This window comes from Meleagris gallopavo, chromosome 2, assembly GCF_000146605.3.
Source record: "Meleagris gallopavo isolate NT-WF06-2002-E0010 breed Aviagen turkey brand Nicholas breeding stock chromosome 2, Turkey_5.1, whole genome shotgun sequence".
Classification (NCBI taxonomy): domain Eukaryota; kingdom Metazoa; phylum Chordata; class Aves; order Galliformes; family Phasianidae; genus Meleagris; species Meleagris gallopavo.
Window position 1 is genome coordinate 64,410,046 of NC_015012.2, and position 20,763 is coordinate 64,430,808.

At 39.6% G+C, this 20,763-nt stretch overlaps 1 protein-coding gene across 1 annotated transcript in view; it reads left to right on the forward strand.

The window, feature by feature from the left end:
* The first annotated feature begins 6 nt into the window (after positions 1 to 6).
* Positions 7 to 20,763, forward strand: part of LOC104909840 (laminin subunit alpha-4-like) — a 39,776-nt gene continuing 19,019 nt past the window's right edge. Inside the window, exons 1-2 of the mRNA XM_010707507.2 lie at positions 7 to 384; positions 20,508 to 20,609. Coding sequence (XP_010705809.1) covers positions 184 to 384; positions 20,508 to 20,609 — 303 coding nt within the window. The 5' untranslated portion in view covers positions 7 to 183. The remainder of the gene's footprint in view (positions 385 to 20,507; positions 20,610 to 20,763) is intronic.

Below are 20,763 nucleotides of genomic sequence, written 5' to 3' on the forward strand. Positions count from 1 at the left end.
TTTTTTTTCACCCTTTTAAATAAGGATCTGGTTAGACTGCCTTGAAGTGCCACATCTGGAAACTGAACGCTGAAAGAAAGTTAAAATAACTGAGGCACCACTAAGCCAAGGGGGGCTGATTGCAGAAGAGGGTAAACAATTACTAAGACGCTAGAAGACCACTGCTGGATGTAAGGGGAGGAAATGGCTTTGATCTCCGCCTGGCCCCTGGTTTTTCCTATATTATTCTTTTCGAGATGCTTCTCCTCCAGCACAGCCTCGAGCGCGGGAAGCGTCTTTCTGTTTGACATTGAAGGTAGCTCAGCGGTCAGCACGCAAGAAGCTACTGTTATCAGAGGGCAGCAGCAGTCAGTAGCTACTGGAAGTTGGGTGCCTTTTGCTGAGGTACAGTAACTGCGTTCTCTCTCTGGTGTCTGCGCTTTTCTGCTTTCATCTGTCTGTGTCGAAGTTCCCATCTGGTTAACGTTAGCTTAATCATTCGACCCTTAAAGCTATGCTGGAGATTTTTGCAGGGGGTCTGAGACGCTGCATTTGGAGACTAGAGAGATACAGTTCAGGACTTCAGAATGCACACATGCCCTGCCTGCTGCAAGCAGGCAGCTGCTGTGCTTTGCAGTGAGACCAGCCTAGCACGTCTCCAACTTTCCTGCCAACATACTAAGCAGGCTTGTCCAAACAGAGCTGTTTTAGAAGGGTTAACTGTCACTACACTTTTCTGCTTGCCTTATGCTTAAGATTTTAATTCACTTAAATTGACAAAGAGTTTCTTTCTTTTTTGGGGGGCAAACACTGTGCGGTAGAAGTTTATGCTTCTGTTTCTGAATGCCATCCACCTCCAAAAGTTCCTCTTGGTGATGAGAGCAAGGATAATAAATCAAACGCATGTAGGAAACTGCCTGCAGAGAAAACACCTGCAGAGATTTTATGCCTTCCAAAAAATATGAGGTTGAGATTAGTGACAAATAAAATTAGAGAGATCTGAGAAAAATTTTGACTGTGGAAAGTTTTCCAGCAGTCACTGTGTTTGTTAGAGGATGGGGTGATACTTATTCTAGCAGGGCTACATCTGGAATGAACTGTAAAAAAACACAGCTTGGGAAAACAATAAATTACTACAGCATACACAGAGAGACACAGAGAGAGGGAAGCAGTAATGTCTCATACGTGGGAGATGCAAAGTAAAAGGCAAATTGAGTTACATAAGGTCATGGGAAGGGAAAGAGTTGTTCTAGCATGACATCCAAAAATGAGGTGTGATTAGCACAGCCAAGTCAGTATGACAATATCAAGATCTCAATCTCTTATATCACAAGGCTAATCCTACCCATCCACCCCCATACTCCCATTATTAGAGCTAATATCCATGGAAATTAGTGTACGAGCTTTTCAGATGGTTGGGGTTAATGCTGGACTGAACAGAGCTCACCCCCCACGCTGCTGTGGCTCCAAGCAGCAGTGCAGCCTCCCAAAATGCCTGCCTGCCTGCCTATCCTGTGAGGGACTTGCTGTGAAACATGACCCGTGTGAGAAAACTGGAGTCTAACCCCTGCTCTGCTCAGTGTAGGGACTCTGAGGAGCCATTGGAGGTTTGGATGGGCTCCATGCCATGGGATGTACATCTTTGCACTGTTGGCCTGGGATCAGTCCCTGGGAAGCCACATTGCCACCTGTTGTTTACAAAATGGAAACTGAATGAAAGGCCAGATTTAGGAGTTGAATGGATTTTGTAGCTGTATTTCATAGGATAAAGGTTCTAAATCTTTTTGGCCATTCTCAGTATGATTCTGTTATATGGTTTTCCAAAAATTTGCGTTAACAGACTTTATGAAGGTGCTGTGGGATATACACTGGACTTTACAGAAGAATGACACTTAAGCCCTATTCACCCATCTCAATCATCTCTGAAGCTTCACCTAACAGACTCACTAACTGGTGTTTCTTCCAGCAGTTTATTTCAGTCCCTACAATGGGAACATTTACATACTGTTCAGATCCCATATTCCAAATGAATACCTGCAGTAATTATGCCAAGGCTCTTGACAGCAGGATGTTATCAGGAAGAAGCTCAGGTTCCTTTGCTACATGCAGATGTACCCCATAACAATGTTTCAGGGCCCACCTCTATGCCTACTTCCAGAGAGGCCCAGTAGGATGTTCTTTTGTGATAGGACTGATGGCTCTGTTGCAATGATTCACGAGCTGATAATGGGGACTTGGGAGCTTACTCTAAGCCCAGAGGTTGATCTGAGGACCAAAGAGTGACACCTGGTAGTGTCTCTTCCAGCCCTCAGATGGTTTCCTCTTCCCAAAGTCCATCACCTCTCATTCAGCAGTGAGAAGAGGGCCTATCCAAACAGTTTTGAATCAGCCTTTTCCAAGCCTGAGTTCTTAGCCCACAGCTCACAGGGAACCACAGTATAAACTCCTTTACACAACACGGCTTGATTCAGCTCTCTCATCTAAATATTGACTCAGGCCCACAGCTCTCCCAAGCAGACAGAGGCTGTTAGTCACATTGAATAGTGCCAAGTTACACAAGACGGTTGGTTAGCGAGGCAGAGCTAAGGGAACCACAGGCTTTCTGTGCACAGACCTTCATGAGGTCTGTGGTGCCACTCAACCGCAAAGTCAAACAAGCTGCTCTGAAGGCAGAACACAGGGCAGATAGAAAGCATGGCATTTCAGCATGCAGAGAACATGATGAACAGTACTGGACCCACTCATTAGTGTGCACTTCATAGTGTCTTCAGAAATCCAGGTCTGTAACAGTGTTGGCGGGAGCTTCTAATATGCAAGGAATGTGATGTTCTTAATTCCTGGTAGGAGCTAATATTATGAACTGACAGAACAGGCAACCTCAGTTAATGTAAACAAGTATGTATTAGCACATATTTCTCAGTTTTCCACTTCTCTTCCTTTCTCAAGTTTGGCAACCTTAAACTTAGAGGCACTTGGAGAAGCAGTTTAAAAAATTCAAAATTAATGTTACAGTGGAGCTTTCCTGTACCTTGGATTTGAATGAAAGTCTCTTTATGGCAGAGAGAAGAGACTAACTATATTTTCAATACTAGGCTGACTTGCTGTACCCCATCACAACGTGGATCATGCGTATGAGTTGGACCTCAGGCAATATCTAAATAGCTTGATGTCCTGGTAATAAATGAATACATAACTGGGGTTCAGTACATATAACTTAGGCATGTAACCTATGCCTAAACTTTTTTTAATTTGAATCGGGCATTGCGTTCGAGTGTAAGCCCAAATTTCACAAATAGTAATGGAGGCACCAGGTTTTTAAATTCCCTAATTCCTACTGGTTTTTCCTCAAAGGAGGCTCTTCCTCTGCAAGGACTTCAGGATGGCTCCATTAATTAGCTACAGATTAGAGAACATTTAGATATTTAAATTAACTACATTCCACCAAATGCAAGGTCATGTTATCTGCATAATGAGCACTGGTAGTGGCCATTATGAAATAATGTATCTAGCTCTATGCCTCTGTTTCAACAAGAATTCTTATAAATTGCTGAACATTATTCAGAAAGTATCATGAAAAGGATTAAATTGCTAGGAATTTGAAGGTAACTGAGAGATTCTATAATTCAACATACTTAGCTCAGGGGATTAATTGCATAAGGACATACACAACAGTTTTTCAGTAAGAGTTTCACTGATCTAACACATGAAGGTGCAATGACATGCAACGAGTGGAAATTAAAAATAGCCATGTTGATACTAAAAGTTAGTTACAAATTTAAATTTTAAAGGTAATTAAGCAATAGAGAATGGATCCAGTTGTATTGGACTGCCTATCAATAGGCAGATCAGTATGAACAGCACTCTGTGAAGTACTCATCTCACTCGTGTAATTTAAGATGTCTAAGTTCCTTGGGGTAGGAGCATAATAAGGCATGCAGGGAAGATGTTATGGTGCTGAAATCCTGAGGGGGCATGAGCCCAAAGCTCCAGATCCAGCTCATCAGTGTAGCCCAATTGCAGCTGATTGCATTAAGTTAAAGATTATTTTTTTTCCAAATAAGGAGGAATTTAAATATTTTGCAAGGAAGGCTCATCAGAGATGATGGAATTTCAGACTGACAGCCCAACTGCAAATGAAAGCAAGCAAGTGAATTGTAAACATTAAGAATCCTTGGATTTGTGTTCAACCTGTTTGCATAAAGAGGACAGAAGAAAAAGGGAATTGTGAGACACAGAGACACAAATGACCTTCTGAGAAAAGTTACATCCCACTGTCTAAAACATACCTTTAAAATAAGACGTAGGTTGTACATCACCATTTGGATCTAAAACCTGCTACTGTCAACGTTTATATTTGCAAATTTCACTGACATGATGACTTCAATTGTATAGATACCAATTTTATTTCCCAGTAGGATCAAAGTTGCTTGTAATCAATGGAATAGTATAGAGTCTCAGGCGAGAATAATCAGTGGGGCAAGACCTCAAATACTGGAGAACATGGCAAAGGATTCCCTGTGATTCACACTGTGTAGTTACTCATTTTAATGCAAAATGAATCTAAGGTGATATCCAGATGAAAATTCACTTATATACTACAGGAGGTTCCAGAAAATAACGAAGAAAGCCCAGTATAGGAGGGCTGCAGAGAAAGGATTAGTAAAAAAAGAGAAGACATTCTGTGGAGATATTTGCTAAGTGAGAAAAGATGAATTGAAACATCCTCTGTGGAAAGAATTGAAGCATATAGTGGGAAAGGAAGCAAATAGTTGAAGGAGAGGAAAAAAATAGAGCAAGAATGACATAATCCAAAGCCTTAAGGGTAAAAATAATAATAATAAAGTAGTGGGTAGAAGGCAGAGAGCCAACTCTCAGAGTGCAGGAAAGAATGATATCGATGGATAAATTAAAAACTGTTTCCAGCATCAGTGCTTTTGACACAGAGGAAGGCAAAATAAGACTAGTCCTTTAAAGGAAATTATTGCAAATGCCAGGGCAAAAATGAGCTATTTACTATAGAAGTCAGTAAGAGGCAGAAGTAAACTGTTGGAGCTTGCACAATAAAATGACATGTTTAACCATCATTTTTTCCCACCTGATTTCTAGCAGTATCTGCTAATCTAAGTTCTTAAAAACAAGCAACAATATCTGAGGTACTTCCTTTCTGGTTTTGTAAGGTAAGAAGAAATAATGAGTGCAGGATTATGGCAACCTCGCCTTTCTAGAATAGCTTACATTAAATATCTGAAATTGAATAAGCAAAAACCCTAGCCAGTTGTTAACAAATACTCAAATTATCACCAAATTGCCTTCATCCCTTTCCCAAAAAGTGTTGGAACAGGAGGCCTTACAGACTGTTTAGAGAAGGCATTAGGTGATACTTACTCGTAGTATTATTTCTTCAAAACAAACTAGCTCTAAAAGAAATAGCAGAAGACATAATCCTGATGTCTAAACCAATAAAGGGCTTTAGCTTGACAGAAATCTTTATATTCTTTTAAGCTAATGGAAACTGCACCTACCATTGAAAAAGCAGACCTTTAAATAAATTCATTTCAGATCCTTAGGGTTACATTAGGTTAACTCCCATAAAGGGCAATTTGGTATTTTTTTTTTTCTAACAAAGAAAAAGAAGCTTCTAAGAAGCTTCTATTAGCAGGGAGGAAGTTTTACTGCAGATGTTTGTGATTCCAGCTTAAGTTTCTCATCAAAGTTTTAATGAAAATCAGCTGCTAGGAGCAGAGCCATCAGAACCCAAACCTTTTAATTGTAGGAAGCTAAAGTGAATAGAACCAAAGGACAAAGCAGATGGATAGCGTTCTCTATTTTGAGAAGGTACATAAAGCACCCACCAGAATAATGCTTTTTAAACTCTACTATAGTGAATTCCCACAAAGATTTGGGCTGATACCAGCAAAGCGCACCAAAGCTTATTCAGGATTTTGAAAACCAATAAAAGGCATTTCATGCCTGTTCTTATTCATTATATAGGAAGCAAGTTAAGAACTAAAATCCCAGGTTTTCTGGAGGCTATGAGAAGCAACAAAATAATTGTTTACTGAAAGAAAACATATCCTGATTTTATCTGATAACACATCTACAGTTTTAATTACAGCTCTTAGCATTCATGAGCTGTTCAAGAGATAGATGTTGTTTCTGATTAAGATATTAACCAGTCATTGATAATTTACAGTTCACTTCTGGACTTCTGACATTAAGTTCTGACACAGGGAATCCAGGGAGAATGGGAAGAACTGGCACAAGTACTAAATTGAATCACAATTTAATAAATAACAAGTAAAAAAGAACCTACCTGTATCAGCAACTTGCAATGACTGGGGGGGGTTGGAAATAGGTAATCTATAAGGTCAACCTAAGCCATTCTATGATTCTGTAACTCTAAATACAGCCATTTTATCTAAATGAATGATAGTTAAACTCTGTCCTCCCAACAAAAATGAATAAAAAAGGATTTTTTCCATCTTTCACTGCTAGTGCCAGATATAGGAAGATACATAGAGAACAAGTGTCTAAACCAGATAATTTCTGGTCTGTTGTGCCCTGTTACCACCCAGTGATCCAGTTGCATCCTGTTGCTTTTGAATGAAAAGACTTTTCAGTGGCAAGAGATGAGTAGACTTCATCTTTCTCCAAGTTTATGTTTTCTCTATGTTTTCCTATCAATGGAAGGGACTGTCTGCGGTGGCTCTACAACATTAGTTAATTAACACCAGTTAATTAATTCTAAGTCAACTGAAATCTGGAGTTCAAGTAAGGGATTTTTCTGAGGGATGGAGAAAGAGATGACTTTCTTCTTTCTTACTGATGCATCTATTTTTCCCTTCCTTGAGACAGTAAGAAAATGATTCCTTCATTGTTAGACCTTGTCCATGACGAAACCAGCCATGGGTAGCGAGGCAGTGAAAGATCAAGACAGGTCATCTCTTTTCCTTAGCCCTGATATTTCCTCTGCCCACCTCCAAGTATCAGTCAGAGAGCATCTCTGGGTACAGGACTTGTAGCAAAAATTAACCATGTGCAGCTGACTCCCTTCCTTCTCACACATTTGCAAGGTGCTAGCACCACAAGCTGGAAACTGTGCTAAGAATACAGCCCAGAAATATGGCACCTTCCATCAGCTGTCCCATTTTGTCCATTATAAAGCCACTCTTGGGAAGCAGAGATGGATGAAAAGTCCTTTTCTTATTCTGTCAAGTTTTTCACACTTGTATTTGGTACTAACAGGCTTTTAAACTGATGCTTTGCCAGCCAGACAAGATCACTGTATGTCTCTACTGCAATTCCAAAATGTCAAAGAGCTGTAAAATCAGGAAATACTAGAAAATTGGTGAGGTAGTTGTGGCAAAAGAGAAATCAAAGGCAGCTTCAGTCACACCTGACCATCTTTCTCAGGTTTACCACACCTGATTTAACCCTGTCCCACAAGTATAGTAGTACATGCTTTAAGAAACACTTTTATTGTTTATCTCTACAAAAATTTTGTGTCTGTCTGGAAATTTCTCTGGGAATGTTGTACTACATCAACTGATTATGTCCCCCTTATGTGGAGGACTCAGATGAATGGAGTATGGCTCAGGCAGCACATTTCGTGTGAGTGATTTGTGGGGACTGCGTGGAGGGGGATTAATGATGAAACAAAGCAAAATTATTTATCCATTTTCCTGTAAATTGTTTTTCTTGAATAAGCTTGGTGTTTTCTTTGAAAGAGGAAGATCAAATAGCAGCCTTTCCAGCTGCAGATCTTCTATTTGCAGTAGTGAACATCTGTAACAGTAATACTTTTACTTAGTGGCTGTAGCAATAAGTACATTAGAATGGAGGCTGGTGTTAAACTCTAATCCTTAGCCAGCTTGCAGACAGCTAAGACATTTTAGCCCTTCCCCTCTTTGGAGAAGAATGCCTTTTAAGCAGAGGCTTTGTCTTTCTCACTGTATATGGAAAAAATGACTATGCACTTCGATGGAGAATGCCTAACTGAGAAGTGTTTATGTTGGATCCAGCCCCATCTCTGTTGCTGAATGGCATTTTGTTTTTCACTTGGACTGGAGAAGGGGTAACAGTCTGGAAACATTTTCAACACAGGAAATTTTGAAAATTAAACACAATTACCTTCTTAAGGCAATAGATAATGTTGTTGCTCCACATAAAGCCATCTGGCTTTCAGCTTTGGATTGTTTTTATGGGAGTCACAGTTACTCCGTCACTATTGCAGTGGAGGCATGCACAAACCCCTCCAAGGAACAAGAATATTGTGACAGTGGTCTGGGAGGGGATCTCCATGTGTTTTTTTGTCTGTTGTCCATTCTCTGCTTTGCTTATTGGTTTGGGGATTATCTATGGATGACAAGCCATATACCCTCTCCCTCCCACTCCAAACTTCTCTATGCAACAGGGAAAAATAGAAACAACTTTTTTTCTGTATCATCTCTGCCAACAGAATGCTATCTACAGTTAAAGCAACTGGTTTCAATCTTGCTAATTTTAGTTTTAGCAGCCACTGAGTGTTTTGTCCAAAACTTTGTGACGACAGTTTCTGCCAGCAGCATAATCTGGTGTTTGTTATCATCAGAAATAAAGATCTATTTTGGAAGCTGATGAGTTGATAACTCTTCAGGTGATGCATACATATTCCCAGTTGTAAGGGATAAGCCAGCAACTGAGGTATTCAAGTCGTCTCTTACTGTTAGGGGCCTTGTCCTGTCTTCCTTAATGAAAATATAATTTTTTCAGTGAATTTTGAGGAGAGCTCAACTGTTCCTTATGTACAAATGATGAAGATCTTATGGTGTTTCTTGTTTGAGTGGAAATCAGATTAAATTCAGTCATTAGATATTCCCTTTAGCAACTGCAGGCTGGCCAGACATGGCATGCGTGACTGCACTTAGTGAGACATCATCAGAGACACAGACAGAAAGGGATGATACTGAGAGCCACACACAGGGGACAAGATAAAGGAGACTAGTAATAGGAAACAGGGCTTTGATTCTTTCATTACTCACTGAACTATTTGTTTACTGAAAAAGATTATGGATTCAAAATCAGTGACAGGTTGGTTGTATTTTTTGTTGTTGTTGATTTTGACATTAAAAGATTCAAATTGCTGAGGATCAAAAAAAATACACTTTAGTTTTAATGACTATTTCATATACGTGAAAACTCAAGAAAACCTTACTATGGTACTTGGCAAAAACCATTTGCCAAGTAAAGCCTTAATTTCCATTGTACTATCACACCTTGGAATTTAATTTGAGAATATGTAATGATGTTGGAGTTTTTTCACTGAATGACATTCAACAAGAAATAATTTGCTTTCACATTTGTAAGCTAAATAATAAAATAGAAAGCTTGTTATTTTGTAATTCAAGTAATTGCTTTAGTTTGTAATCTCATTAAATGCAATTAGAATTGAAATACCTGTCAAGACAAGCGGATAAAAAAATATTACCAGTATTGTATCCAAAACTTGATCAACTTCTGGTTAATTCCTGATTTGCAGCATCAATGGAGCACTGGAAGCAATAAGTATTTCATAGCTAGTTATGTCAGAAATTGAAGCAAACAATACAGAAATTTAATGTACTACATCAGATTGTTTATTATAAAATCTATCATGAATATTTTAAAAGTAAGTTTGAAATAACCAATTTATGTGAGGCTTCTGTCCTTGAAACTGCAAATTCAGTACAGTGGCTTTTTGCATGCAAATATTCATCTAACAGCTGTAGTGTCCTAGTAAATGGGGTAATTAAGTGCCTGTTTATGATGTCACACTGAGAATTCACTTCTCCAGTAATAATAGTTAGAATGTGACCTTTGTCATCCAAAAGAATTTGGACCAGAGGTAATATAGGCTTACAGAAATTATAAATAGTGCTTGGGGGCTTAGGGGAAGCTGGTGAACAATCTTATTTGGTTTTAATTCTCTAGGTTTGTAAGGTCTCAAAGCTCAGATAAATTTAGCAAACATCAATAGAGAAGAAATAAATTTCAAGAGCAGGTGTTTGGTTCTGTGTGCATATTGTGGAGCCCCTCACAGTGTAGAACAGGTGGTTCTGTGTGCATATTGTGGAGCCCCTCACAGTGTAGAACAGGACTTCTGCCCATCTCTTTTTACAATAACTTTGCTGACAGAATATGTTTGGCGAGTGGGTCTGGTCAATGGCTCTGTTACTAATTTCTGAAAGCCTTGTTCTGCAGGAGAAGACAAAGATTCTTCTGAATGTCACTACATAGGGATTTATAGCCTCAAGTACAAAGATAGCAAAGCAAAGTAAACAGAAATCCCTTGAACACCTTAAAACCATTCCTACAAAATTAATTTCACTTTTTCGTGTGAAATTTTAGTACATTCTTTCTTTTTCTCCCTGACTAATCCAAAAAAGTTCTTTCAGCACTGGATTAAAAAGATTGAAGTCATGGGACTACAACGACTTATCATAGCAGACACTGAAAATAAGTAATGGCTACTAGAAATGTTTGTCATATGGGGATATACATTATTCCCAGTTGTTTTGACTACTTCACTTAAAAGAAGTCATAGAATCATCATAGAGGCATAGAATGGTTTGAGTTGGAAGGGACCTTTAAGACCATCTAGTTCCAACCCCCCTCCTATAGGAAGGGATGCCTCCCTCTAGACAAGGCTGCTCAAAGCCCCATCCAGCCTGGCCTTGAATGCTTCCAGGGAGAGGGCATTCACCACCTCACTGGGCAACCTGTTCCAGTGTCTCACCACCTCACTGTAAAGAATTTCTTCCTAGTATCTAATCTACATCTACCCCTTCCCGTTAAAAACCATTTCCCTTTGTCCTGTTGCTACCTGCCCTTATGAAGAGTCCCTCCCCAGCTTTCCTGTAGGCTCCCTTCAGATACTGGAAGGCTGCTATAAGGTACCCCCAAAGCCTTCTCTTCTCTAGGCTGAAGATTCCCAGCTCTCTCAGCCTACCCTCATAGTGCAGGTGCTCCAGCCCTCTGATCATTTTCATGGCCCTCCTCTGGACTTGCTCCAACAGCTCTATGTCCTTCTTGTTTTGTGAGCCCCTAATGACTTGTTTCATTGATGTGGATTATACTGGGTACACAGAGGTTCTTCTTGTGAAAACTAGAGCTAATGGAAGTTCTGCAGATGATGTTCTTTGTTGTTGCCTTCCTGGATTTGACACCAACTTGGGGAAACATGAAAAAATACGAAAGCCTGTCGATCAAAAAAATGAGGTACATCTGAATGGTAACAGAGTTTTATAAAGGCCTGAAACCATGGGTGTGAATAGTAATAATTATTATGGAAATAAAGCTGTTATGTAGCACTTCCACTAGCATACAGCAAAGCCCTTTCCAAAGATGGCTACTGACATTGTTCCATTTCACAGATGGAAAAACTGAGGGAAAGACTGATGTGCATAGTCACACAACATGAGCAGAACAGTGTATTTTTTTGGGTCTTGGTATTTTTATGAACACAGATAGAGACAATGGAGCCCATGTACAGAAACAAGGCAATAATTTTCTCAACTATTTAGTGAAGAGCAATATTTTTCTTATGTTAATTTCAAACTTAATATAATGAAACTATCACTGTGTAGGTTTTAGTAGACTAGAGGTGATGGATATATCATGAAGTGGATAAGTGACTAGAACCAGGTGAAGGAAAATGCCAAATGAAGAAGAGAGGTAAGAGGACCAATGAAAATCCAGACCAGGAGGACACAAGCAAAGAACGAGATAGCAGCAGAAGGGTTATGGGAGCTGACTGGGAACAAATGGAGATCCACAACCCATCAATGTAATGTTCTTATGCACCATTAATAGAAATAGCCCAAGTACAAAGGCCTCCCCCATGAAGGGCCAATGAGCAACCATTTCATCTAGATGACATTTACTGTAAGACCATTTAAATGACATTCAAGCCTTGTTGCCAACAGGAGAGACACATAATACAGACAGGACTAAAAGGTATCCTATAAATAACAACTAGAGTGAATGAGTGTTCTGAATATAAACTGAGGAGCCACAGATTTAATTAATATCTCACTATAAATAAATGGACCTACTGGAACATGCTGTCTGCAATAAACCCCTCAAGGCTCAAGTAGTCACTAAGCTTTTGAGGAAACTTGAAACAACACAGTTCCCTATTGATAAGATATAAGATTATCCTTTTTCCTTTGGAAAACTGAAATACATCCATATTGGAGGGACTTCAGAGCCAGAAGAAATTGATATACAAATTATTTGCACCTATTACTTAGTAAAAAAAAAGTAGGCAGAAAAATGAATGACAGTTATCAAGTACTTTTATATAAAGAGCCCAAGGATGATTTCTAGAAATATTTTCTATTGCCTGCCTCCAAAAATCCAAAAAAATAAAGCAGAGAAAAATTCATTAGAGAATTTTTATTCCAAATCATATGGTTCACATAGGGTTTGATTCCATATATCCTTTGCCCACATGATCTATGCAGAGTTGAATCAAATGTAGTTGTTTTGGCAGGTGTGAGGAGTAACAAAAATCAAAGTGTTTAAATACAGTCATCTGATACCTCAATCATTTCTGCTACTGAGAGATAGAGACTGCTCTCAAGTTTCTCCTGTAGAAGAACTGCACCAAGCTGCTCATGCACACAGACTGTACTGTACATTTGCCAGATTTTATATTTTGTGAATAAATTGAGAGGAGGGCAGGAAGGTCAGGACAGTGGGGCACAGGGTCATTACAGTCTTTTTTCTTTTTTTTTTTTTTTTTTTTTTTTCATGAAGTTTCCCAGCAGACTGAACTAAATTTCTGTGTCTGTGTTCATGAATAACATGTCTTTGACTTGAGGAATTTGAGATGTCTGTTACTCTGCTCCCAGGGAGCTCCCAGTAATGGTCAAAAGTCCATCAGTCTGCACTGGCCGTGTGGATTTTAAAAGTCCATGTTTAAAAGTAGTGGACATCAATTATTCCTTGAGCTGAGAAGCAGAGGTAGAACTCACGTTGGTTCCCCCAGTATTTTCTAGCTGAATGAAACATTATAAGTAAGAGTGTCATACCTGTTGGAGGTAAAGAAGTTTGCTGTGTAATTAATACTTCCCAAACATGATAAGCTGTAAAAATTCTGCTAGTCAGAGTAGTAGGGGTCAAACGCTTACTTTGTTTACTTACATCTCAAGCATATTTTTAGTGTGGAAAAAGTGTGCTTTCTGGAGGGAATATATCCTCAGAATGGGGTCATGCTTCTTTCTTTGCTAGAGCTTTGCTACGTAGCTGTTCAAGGAATTGCCAGACACGAGTTCTGCAGATTTTCCAAGTCACTCACAACAACTCATAGCCCTTCTTCCTGGATACATCTGCAGTGCTCAATTGCAGCTTGAGCCAGGAGTGAACGTAGCAACCCTAATATGATGGTAAGAATCAGATTTGCTCATTGTAAAATTATCTTTTATCTCATAGGCACATGTTAGAACTAAAGTCACTGTTTGCAGTGAGCAGAGTATTTCAGATGACAATAAGAAGTCTTAATAATAATTGCCTACAAGTTTCTTTCATACAGTCACAGAAACTAAGAATTGAGTTTGAAAGGACCTTTAAAGGCCACCTAGTCTAATTCCCTTACAATGAACAGGGACACCTACAGCTGGTGTCAGACCAGGTTTCTCAGAGCCCCTTCCAGCCTTATCTTGAATGTCTACATTCCATGACGGATCATCCACCAGCTCTCTGAGCAACCTGTTTCAGTGCCTCACCACTCTTATTGTAAAAAACTTCTTCCTTATGTCCAACCTAAATCTCCCCCCTTTTGGTTTGAAACCATTTCCCTTTGTCCTTTCCTAAATATGCTCAATGCTGCCCAAAGCCATCGAACTGAATTATTAGCATCAATAAGATCAATTCTCAGATAGCAACGTTCAGCAGTATTTTTTAACTCTTTGTAAGAATTACAGCTTTCTTTACCAAAGATGTTAGCATATATTCATGCTTTCCCTCCAACTTCCAAGAAGAAAAATATATCTTAGGGATGGGCTGAAAATATTTTGCTTGTGGATTTTTGAATGCACAAGCATTCAGTGGAGATGGTAGCACCAGTGCAAGGCAATATAATAGAAAGCTTTGAAAGCTAGCTGTAAAAATCAAAGGAGATGCTATCTGAGTGAAGGGAAACATACGCTTTAAACTGGCCAGAATCAAGCTAACTCAAATGTAACAACACAGCTGCTTAGGTGATTACCTATATCTGAAATAGCAAGTCTCCATTTGCAATCAGTGACGAACGATAGGCACAGCTGACCTACTTTAGATGCATTTTCTTATAAAAGGAATTAAACCAACCAAAGGAAGTCTAATTCGCTTCTTCTCATATGGAAATCTCCACACTGACAATGCTCAGCCTGCTGTGGTTTGGTTGCCTTACATAGGCATCCCACTGCCCAGCTGCAAGGGTTGCTGGCCTAAGTGCCCCTAGGTCAGCAAAGCCACAGCTGTGTCAGCACAGTGTGCACCTGGGCTAAGGAGGTATTATAAGGTTCAGCCTGTCTTCAGTGCTGACATAGGCATGCCAGTGATATCTGCTAAATGCTGAATTTTCTTCTGTGAGTACTTGGTTGGAGATTATTTCCAAATGCAAACATATTATAGGCAATAAAGACCAGGAATTTTTTTGGAAAGGAATCCTACCTATTCTGAAGAAAACAGAGAAAATTGGAATATCATCAAATGTACAGTAGAGGACTGCTTTCTCAGAGCTTTTCATCTAATGTTCTAATTTCCAATAAATAATTAAATAAATAAAAATACCAGGAGATATCCAAGCAGGAAAACATCTTTATTTTTAGGAAGGGCAGTAGGGTATTTACTCAAGTTGGCCTACGCAAACAATCTTCAAAAATGCTCCAGTACTGCATCTGCCAATTCCAAATATTGTACATTAAAAATAAATAAAAAAAAGCAAGTATGTTTGAGTTGGGTTGATCCCCAGTGAGCAAATGGCTGTTGTTTCTGTGGCAATGCCGTGTATTCCAGCAGACTGGTCATTCCCATAGACCTACAGATTTTAATATGAGTGGAGGATTTTTAGAGTATTCATTCACCCCTGCGTAGCAAAAGATTCTGAGTTTCAGGGAATTAATATTATGTTGAATCCTAAACTTCTGTTAGGCTAAACCATACCTTCCAGAAAAACATTACATCTTGATGTGAAGCTGTCAAGAAGGGAAGAATCTATTGATCTATTCAATGTGACTAATTCTTTTAATCAATATAATGAAAACTTGTGCTTTACTAGTCATGTCCGCCTTTGACAGTTATCAGTGGCTAAGATGAAGCCTCGTGTATCACAGGAGTAACACTTTTCTGTTTTCTTTTCCCTGTTCCTTGGTTTCTGAGGTGAGGCTTGATAATGGAAGGTTTCTTTTTTTTCTTCCTTCTTTTCTTACACTCAGTGCATTGTACACTTAGTACAGTGAGAACTTTGAGGGTCGCATGGATGACCCTTGATCAATCTATGTCAAGTGATACTATTACACAAATAATTTACAGTGTGTGTCCTAATTCTCCATAGATAAGTTTCTATAAGTAGACAACTTATTATATCAGATGTCACAGTTCTCAGACTTTCAAGAATACGTGTTCTGATAATATTTTTACAGAACAGCTCAGCAGAAAAATGGAAAATCTAATGCACAAAAAGTTTTCCAACTAAAATTACATCTCCAATGTACTTGTTGGATCATCAAGATAAAACAGGTGAATAAACTGTGATATGTAGGCTCAGCCACAATATCTGTGTATGTCCTTGAACATCACCAGATGACTGCTAATAAGAATTAATTTAATTCTCTTTCAATGAAGGTGAAAATAAAATGTTTTTGCAAGGTGCTAAGAGCATGCTCAGGAGCAGTCACCATGGATTGACTAGCACATCTTAATTTATGCTACAAACAGTTCTCTACCCTTTTAACCTACGAAGAAATACAGTGAAGCGATTGCCAGAAACAAAAAAATCTTCATTTTTGCCTCACAGAATCAAAAATCACAGAAAATACAGGTGTTTACAACAGAATAGAAGTTATTTGTGTTTTCACATTTGGGATATTAGTTGATCTAGTTAATTTTAATTTAATCACTAGATTCTGAATTTAACAATTTAAATGTGACCAGGTTGCATTCATTTTCGCTACCTTGACTTGACTTTTAAGGTGAAAATCTGCTAAGCAACACCATGATGTTTGATCCCTGCCCACCTATCTGAACATCTATGCAGCGCAGTGAGGATCTTTCCCAGCCCTGGAAGAAAGCACACCTTCTGACTCTATCTATAGTACCAAGGCAATAGGTGCACAAAACCAACTACAGCTAAGACTATAGGACACTAAACATAGCAGTGACATGGCAGCTAATGTGCCGACTGCTACACCGGTGCTGTTCTTCAATTTCAGTTCCCCAAGTGCCCTATCTGCCTCTTCTTTTACAACTATTCTGGAGGCAAACACCATCTTTTTCTTCCAGATTTGTTCTGTGCCAAATCCAATGAGGTCTCTGGTACAAGACTGAAAGTCATGAGTATAAGGAATATAACAAAAGCTGAAGTTGTTTAATGAAGACCATTTAGCCTGGAATCCACATCTCTCCATACACTCCAGCACTCAAGAGAAAACTCTGGAAATAACAAATACTGGTGAGGATCCAAGGGAGACTTTTACCGCCAAAGAAAGAGACCCTTTGTGCTTTATATATTCACAGGAAAGTCACAAGTTCCAGTACTAACTAAAGAAACATGCTATGTTTTTTTACTGTTAGATGACAGAGTCAGTGGCTACATCTCAGTTACTTAATAAAGTAGTCTGGGGACCTCCTTATCAAGTAGCATAACACAGCCCATACCCACATGCTTAAACTCTGTATTTGCCATAAGCCAGTGCCTGAAACCATGCTTTGCCCTTCTTTAGTTGGCTAACATGGATGAAACCACACAGAACACTCAGTGCATGTCACAGCACTTTTCTTTTGGGAAAAGCAAGCCAGATGAAAGAGTATCACAACAAACAGACCTACCCATAGCTACAGATAGCTGCACCAGGGCTGCTGTTTGGCAGCAGGAAAGGAATGGGGAATCGAGACCAAGAGTAGCTGCAATCAAATTGGTAAAACTGTTTGAACATATATGGCAATAAACTCATATCCTATGTATCTGGACTGCCATCTTCAGTCCCAGCCTACACTCATACCATCAGAAAGGCTTAAAGCAACAGAACATGGCTACAGGCCCCACAGCACTTGCAGCACCACAGCTGGTTCTTGTTTGTAAGAAATGTAATAACTGAAGCCAGATGCAAGGAAAAAAAGAAAATTAAATGCACTGTGGGGTATAGAAGATTTTCAAGGGCTCAGCAAGATCCACATTAGATGGGACTTTTCAGTTTGAATTGGAATAAACATTGTCCCATGGGCAAAAAAAAAAAAAGAATTGTGAAGGTGTAATTGCTAATGCAAACCTAGGTTTTCTGGCCTAGTAATTGTTGTCAGCCTTCAGAAACAGCCAGTGGATGGAAATGTTCCTCACTCAGTTGCCTACATAATGGTTTTTTACAGGGAGGTATTTCCATTTTTGTTCCAGACCTGTTTGTGCTTTGCATGCCATTATTTTCTGCTCCCAGAACATTTGGCCATTTGAATCCCTCAATTAGCTCAACACTCTGACACTTCTTTTTATAAATACAGCATTGGCTCACGCCCTGGAACAACTAACAGATCACTCCATTATCACTAGTAGGGCAAGGAGCAACACAAACATATCAGAATAATTGAGAATGCCTGAGAAAATTTTTGAAACCCAAGGAAACAATCTGCATCCAATTTTCATCTCATTCCCATCTCCCTCATAGCACTCATTGTCAATACCTCATTTCTGGTTTAAATTGATGCAACCCAGTTTAAAATATCAGTTCCCAAGATATTGTGATGAACTGAATAGTTCTGAGAAGATGATGTTAACAGAAATTACCCAAGTGACTTAGGCACCAGCATTTCAAATGTCTTCAAGTGTCTCTGACAGCCATGATATCAGACACTCCAGGTTAGGATAGATGTCTCTGGAGGCTGAGAAATCTGTCCACTCAGAGTAGGAGGTAAATTGGTTCCCAGCATGCTCTGTCAACAACCAAGCAGCCAGACCCATGCAGCTGGTTCCAGTGATGCTGTGCTGTCCTGCACCTAACTGCATCTTCTGGGTGAAAGAACTGGATGCAAGGCGGAGTTACCCCTAGCTGAAGTTTAAAGCAAATAATATTTATGGCCATATGAAGAATTTGTTTAGACACCTTTGCGCATAGACATACATTTCCATTGTCCATATTCACCATCCTATGTCAGAAACAATTCTGCTTAGGCCTGCAGAGCCAGGCTTCAAGCTCTCATGGATCATTTAGGACCACCCACCAGTTGCAGGGCATCAGAGAACATAGCATGCCTTAAAATTGTATGGATAAAGAGAAATATCGCCAAGAAAGACACTGGGAAAAGAATCTGTTTTCAATTTAGAAAATAATTGTCTGCCTTCCGCAGTGTGTGGCGTAATCATTCAGCTGAAATCCTTAGTCTGGTGGGAGTCAGTCTACAGTTCTGCGTTAAGACTAAACAACTGAAAGAAACAAGCACTAACGGATAGTATTTCTGCTGTTCCAAAGTGGTGAGGTAAAGGCTTTTCCTCCCAGGAGCTATTATCTATGAAAATGTTTCCAAAGCAAAGCAGATAAAATATTGTGTGTAAGAACGTTAAAGGCAACTGAGTTCTCCATTTGTGTTCATCTCAGATCCTCGGAGATCTCTGGGATAAGACTGGACTAAATGATTCATTTGTAAGCCTCGTTCTTAAATCTTGTTAGTCATCTTATAACATATGTTATTTCCTAAACAAGAAGCTCATCCGACTGGATAAAAGTATCCATCCACCCTTGAGAATGGAAGCTAACACAAAAATGAACCTCAGTATCACTAGCTTTTGGTATTCAGTGCTCCATATTGTGTCTATAGCACCAGGCAGAGATCCAAGATCCCAGGCCCCAGAAGCAGTTCAGCTGTAGCACTGTGCCATGGTTAGCTCCAGCCACCAGTAGAACAGGGAGCAATACTGCACTCAGGCTAGCTTCCGAGCCAGTGGAGGAATCACCATCCTGCACTCACGCTGTAGTCCTGCTGTTCACATCGTAGCTCAAGTAGCCATGAGAAGAGATGATTAGGCCAGTGCAGGAATAAGTGACATCAGGGACCAGGGAATACAGAAACTACTGTAGAGTCAGCTACAAAAAAATATTTCAGGAGAGCCTGGTGTATCTCGGGCTCTTACTGTCACGTCAGGGACCGTCTTCTTCAGTGCCAGTTAAAAGAAGGTGGGGCAAATAATTTCTGGAGATCTCAGTGATATTCTCATCAGCTCTGCAACAACGCTACAAGAGTTATGCAGTGGTAACAGCATTAAGATCCAAAACTTCATGAATCTGTGTGGATCTAACATCACCCATATAATGTAGGGAGTTTGCTATACAAGGTGAGCAGGCACTGTCTGAGCAGCAGAGGTTGTTCCCAAAACCAGCTCGTGTGTCTCACCAGCTGCACAGTGAGGTATAATGTCCTCTGTGGAGAACAAGTTACACGTAATAGACCACACAAAAGCAATCCTCTTTCATTTTCTTCTTATCTTCCAGTCTTAGAGTGGCATCTTAATAGCTTTGTGTTTCTGACTGCTTATACTATTGCTGTAATTAGTGTTTAAAAGAAGTCAATTTAGATATTTACAATCTTCTGTTTTATTTTGACAAGCATGGTTATGTTAACTGATATACGCCAGGCACAGCCACACCTTCAAGAAAAAAAACAAAAACAGGGAAATCTTAGCCTTCATGCAATCTCTCCCATTTATTTATTGTATCTCATGAAGAATGACTGAAGAGCTGTTTTATCTCCCAAGGACTCATATAGTGTTGGCACATCTCACCAGTCTTACAGTCAGATAGCACTGCCTTGACAGCATCTCACAAAGCCACCAGCTTTCACTCAGAAGGACACTGATCTTTATAGATATGGCTCTGCCTTCTCAGGGCTCTTCATTCAAAGCTCATAAAAGCCAATATGTAGTCTGCTTTTAGTAAGCTTTCTAAGGGTTTTCTAAGTAAAAGCTATACCTTCTTTAGTCAATAACAGTCATCACTTCTGGCTGACCCATCATCTAGCACAAAATGTAGTTTATTGTCCCCACTGCTATAGGCACCCCCTGCTGACCAGGGGCCAGACACAGGCAGGGATGCTGGCAGCTTGAACACCGCAAAGCAATTTGCAAGTACCAGGGCAGAGAACAATGGAACAGACTGGAGCTCAGCAGTGTGTGTGGTCTTCTGTGAAAGGGCTGTGGAGTATACTTGGAGGAAAACTGGTGGTTGCAATTCTTGCTTTCTTCTGGATCTTGCTTTCTCCTGCCAAACCTAACCCTCAGAATATATCTGCATAGGGGATAATTTGTTTTTATTTTCTCATTGCAGGGATGCCAAGAAGGATTTTACCGTACCAGCTCAGGAAAATGCTCTCCTTGCAACTGTAATGGTAATGCAAACAGATGCCTTGATGGATCTGGAATCTGTGTGGTAAGGAATTCCTGTCTTCTTAGCCATTCTCTCACTGAACGACAGCACACTTGGTTTTGGGTTTCTGTTGGTAATAACATGAACCCTTTCACCCTTGCATAAGGCTTCACACAAAGGCAAACCCAAGAAACTGAGGGCCATGATCTGACTCTTC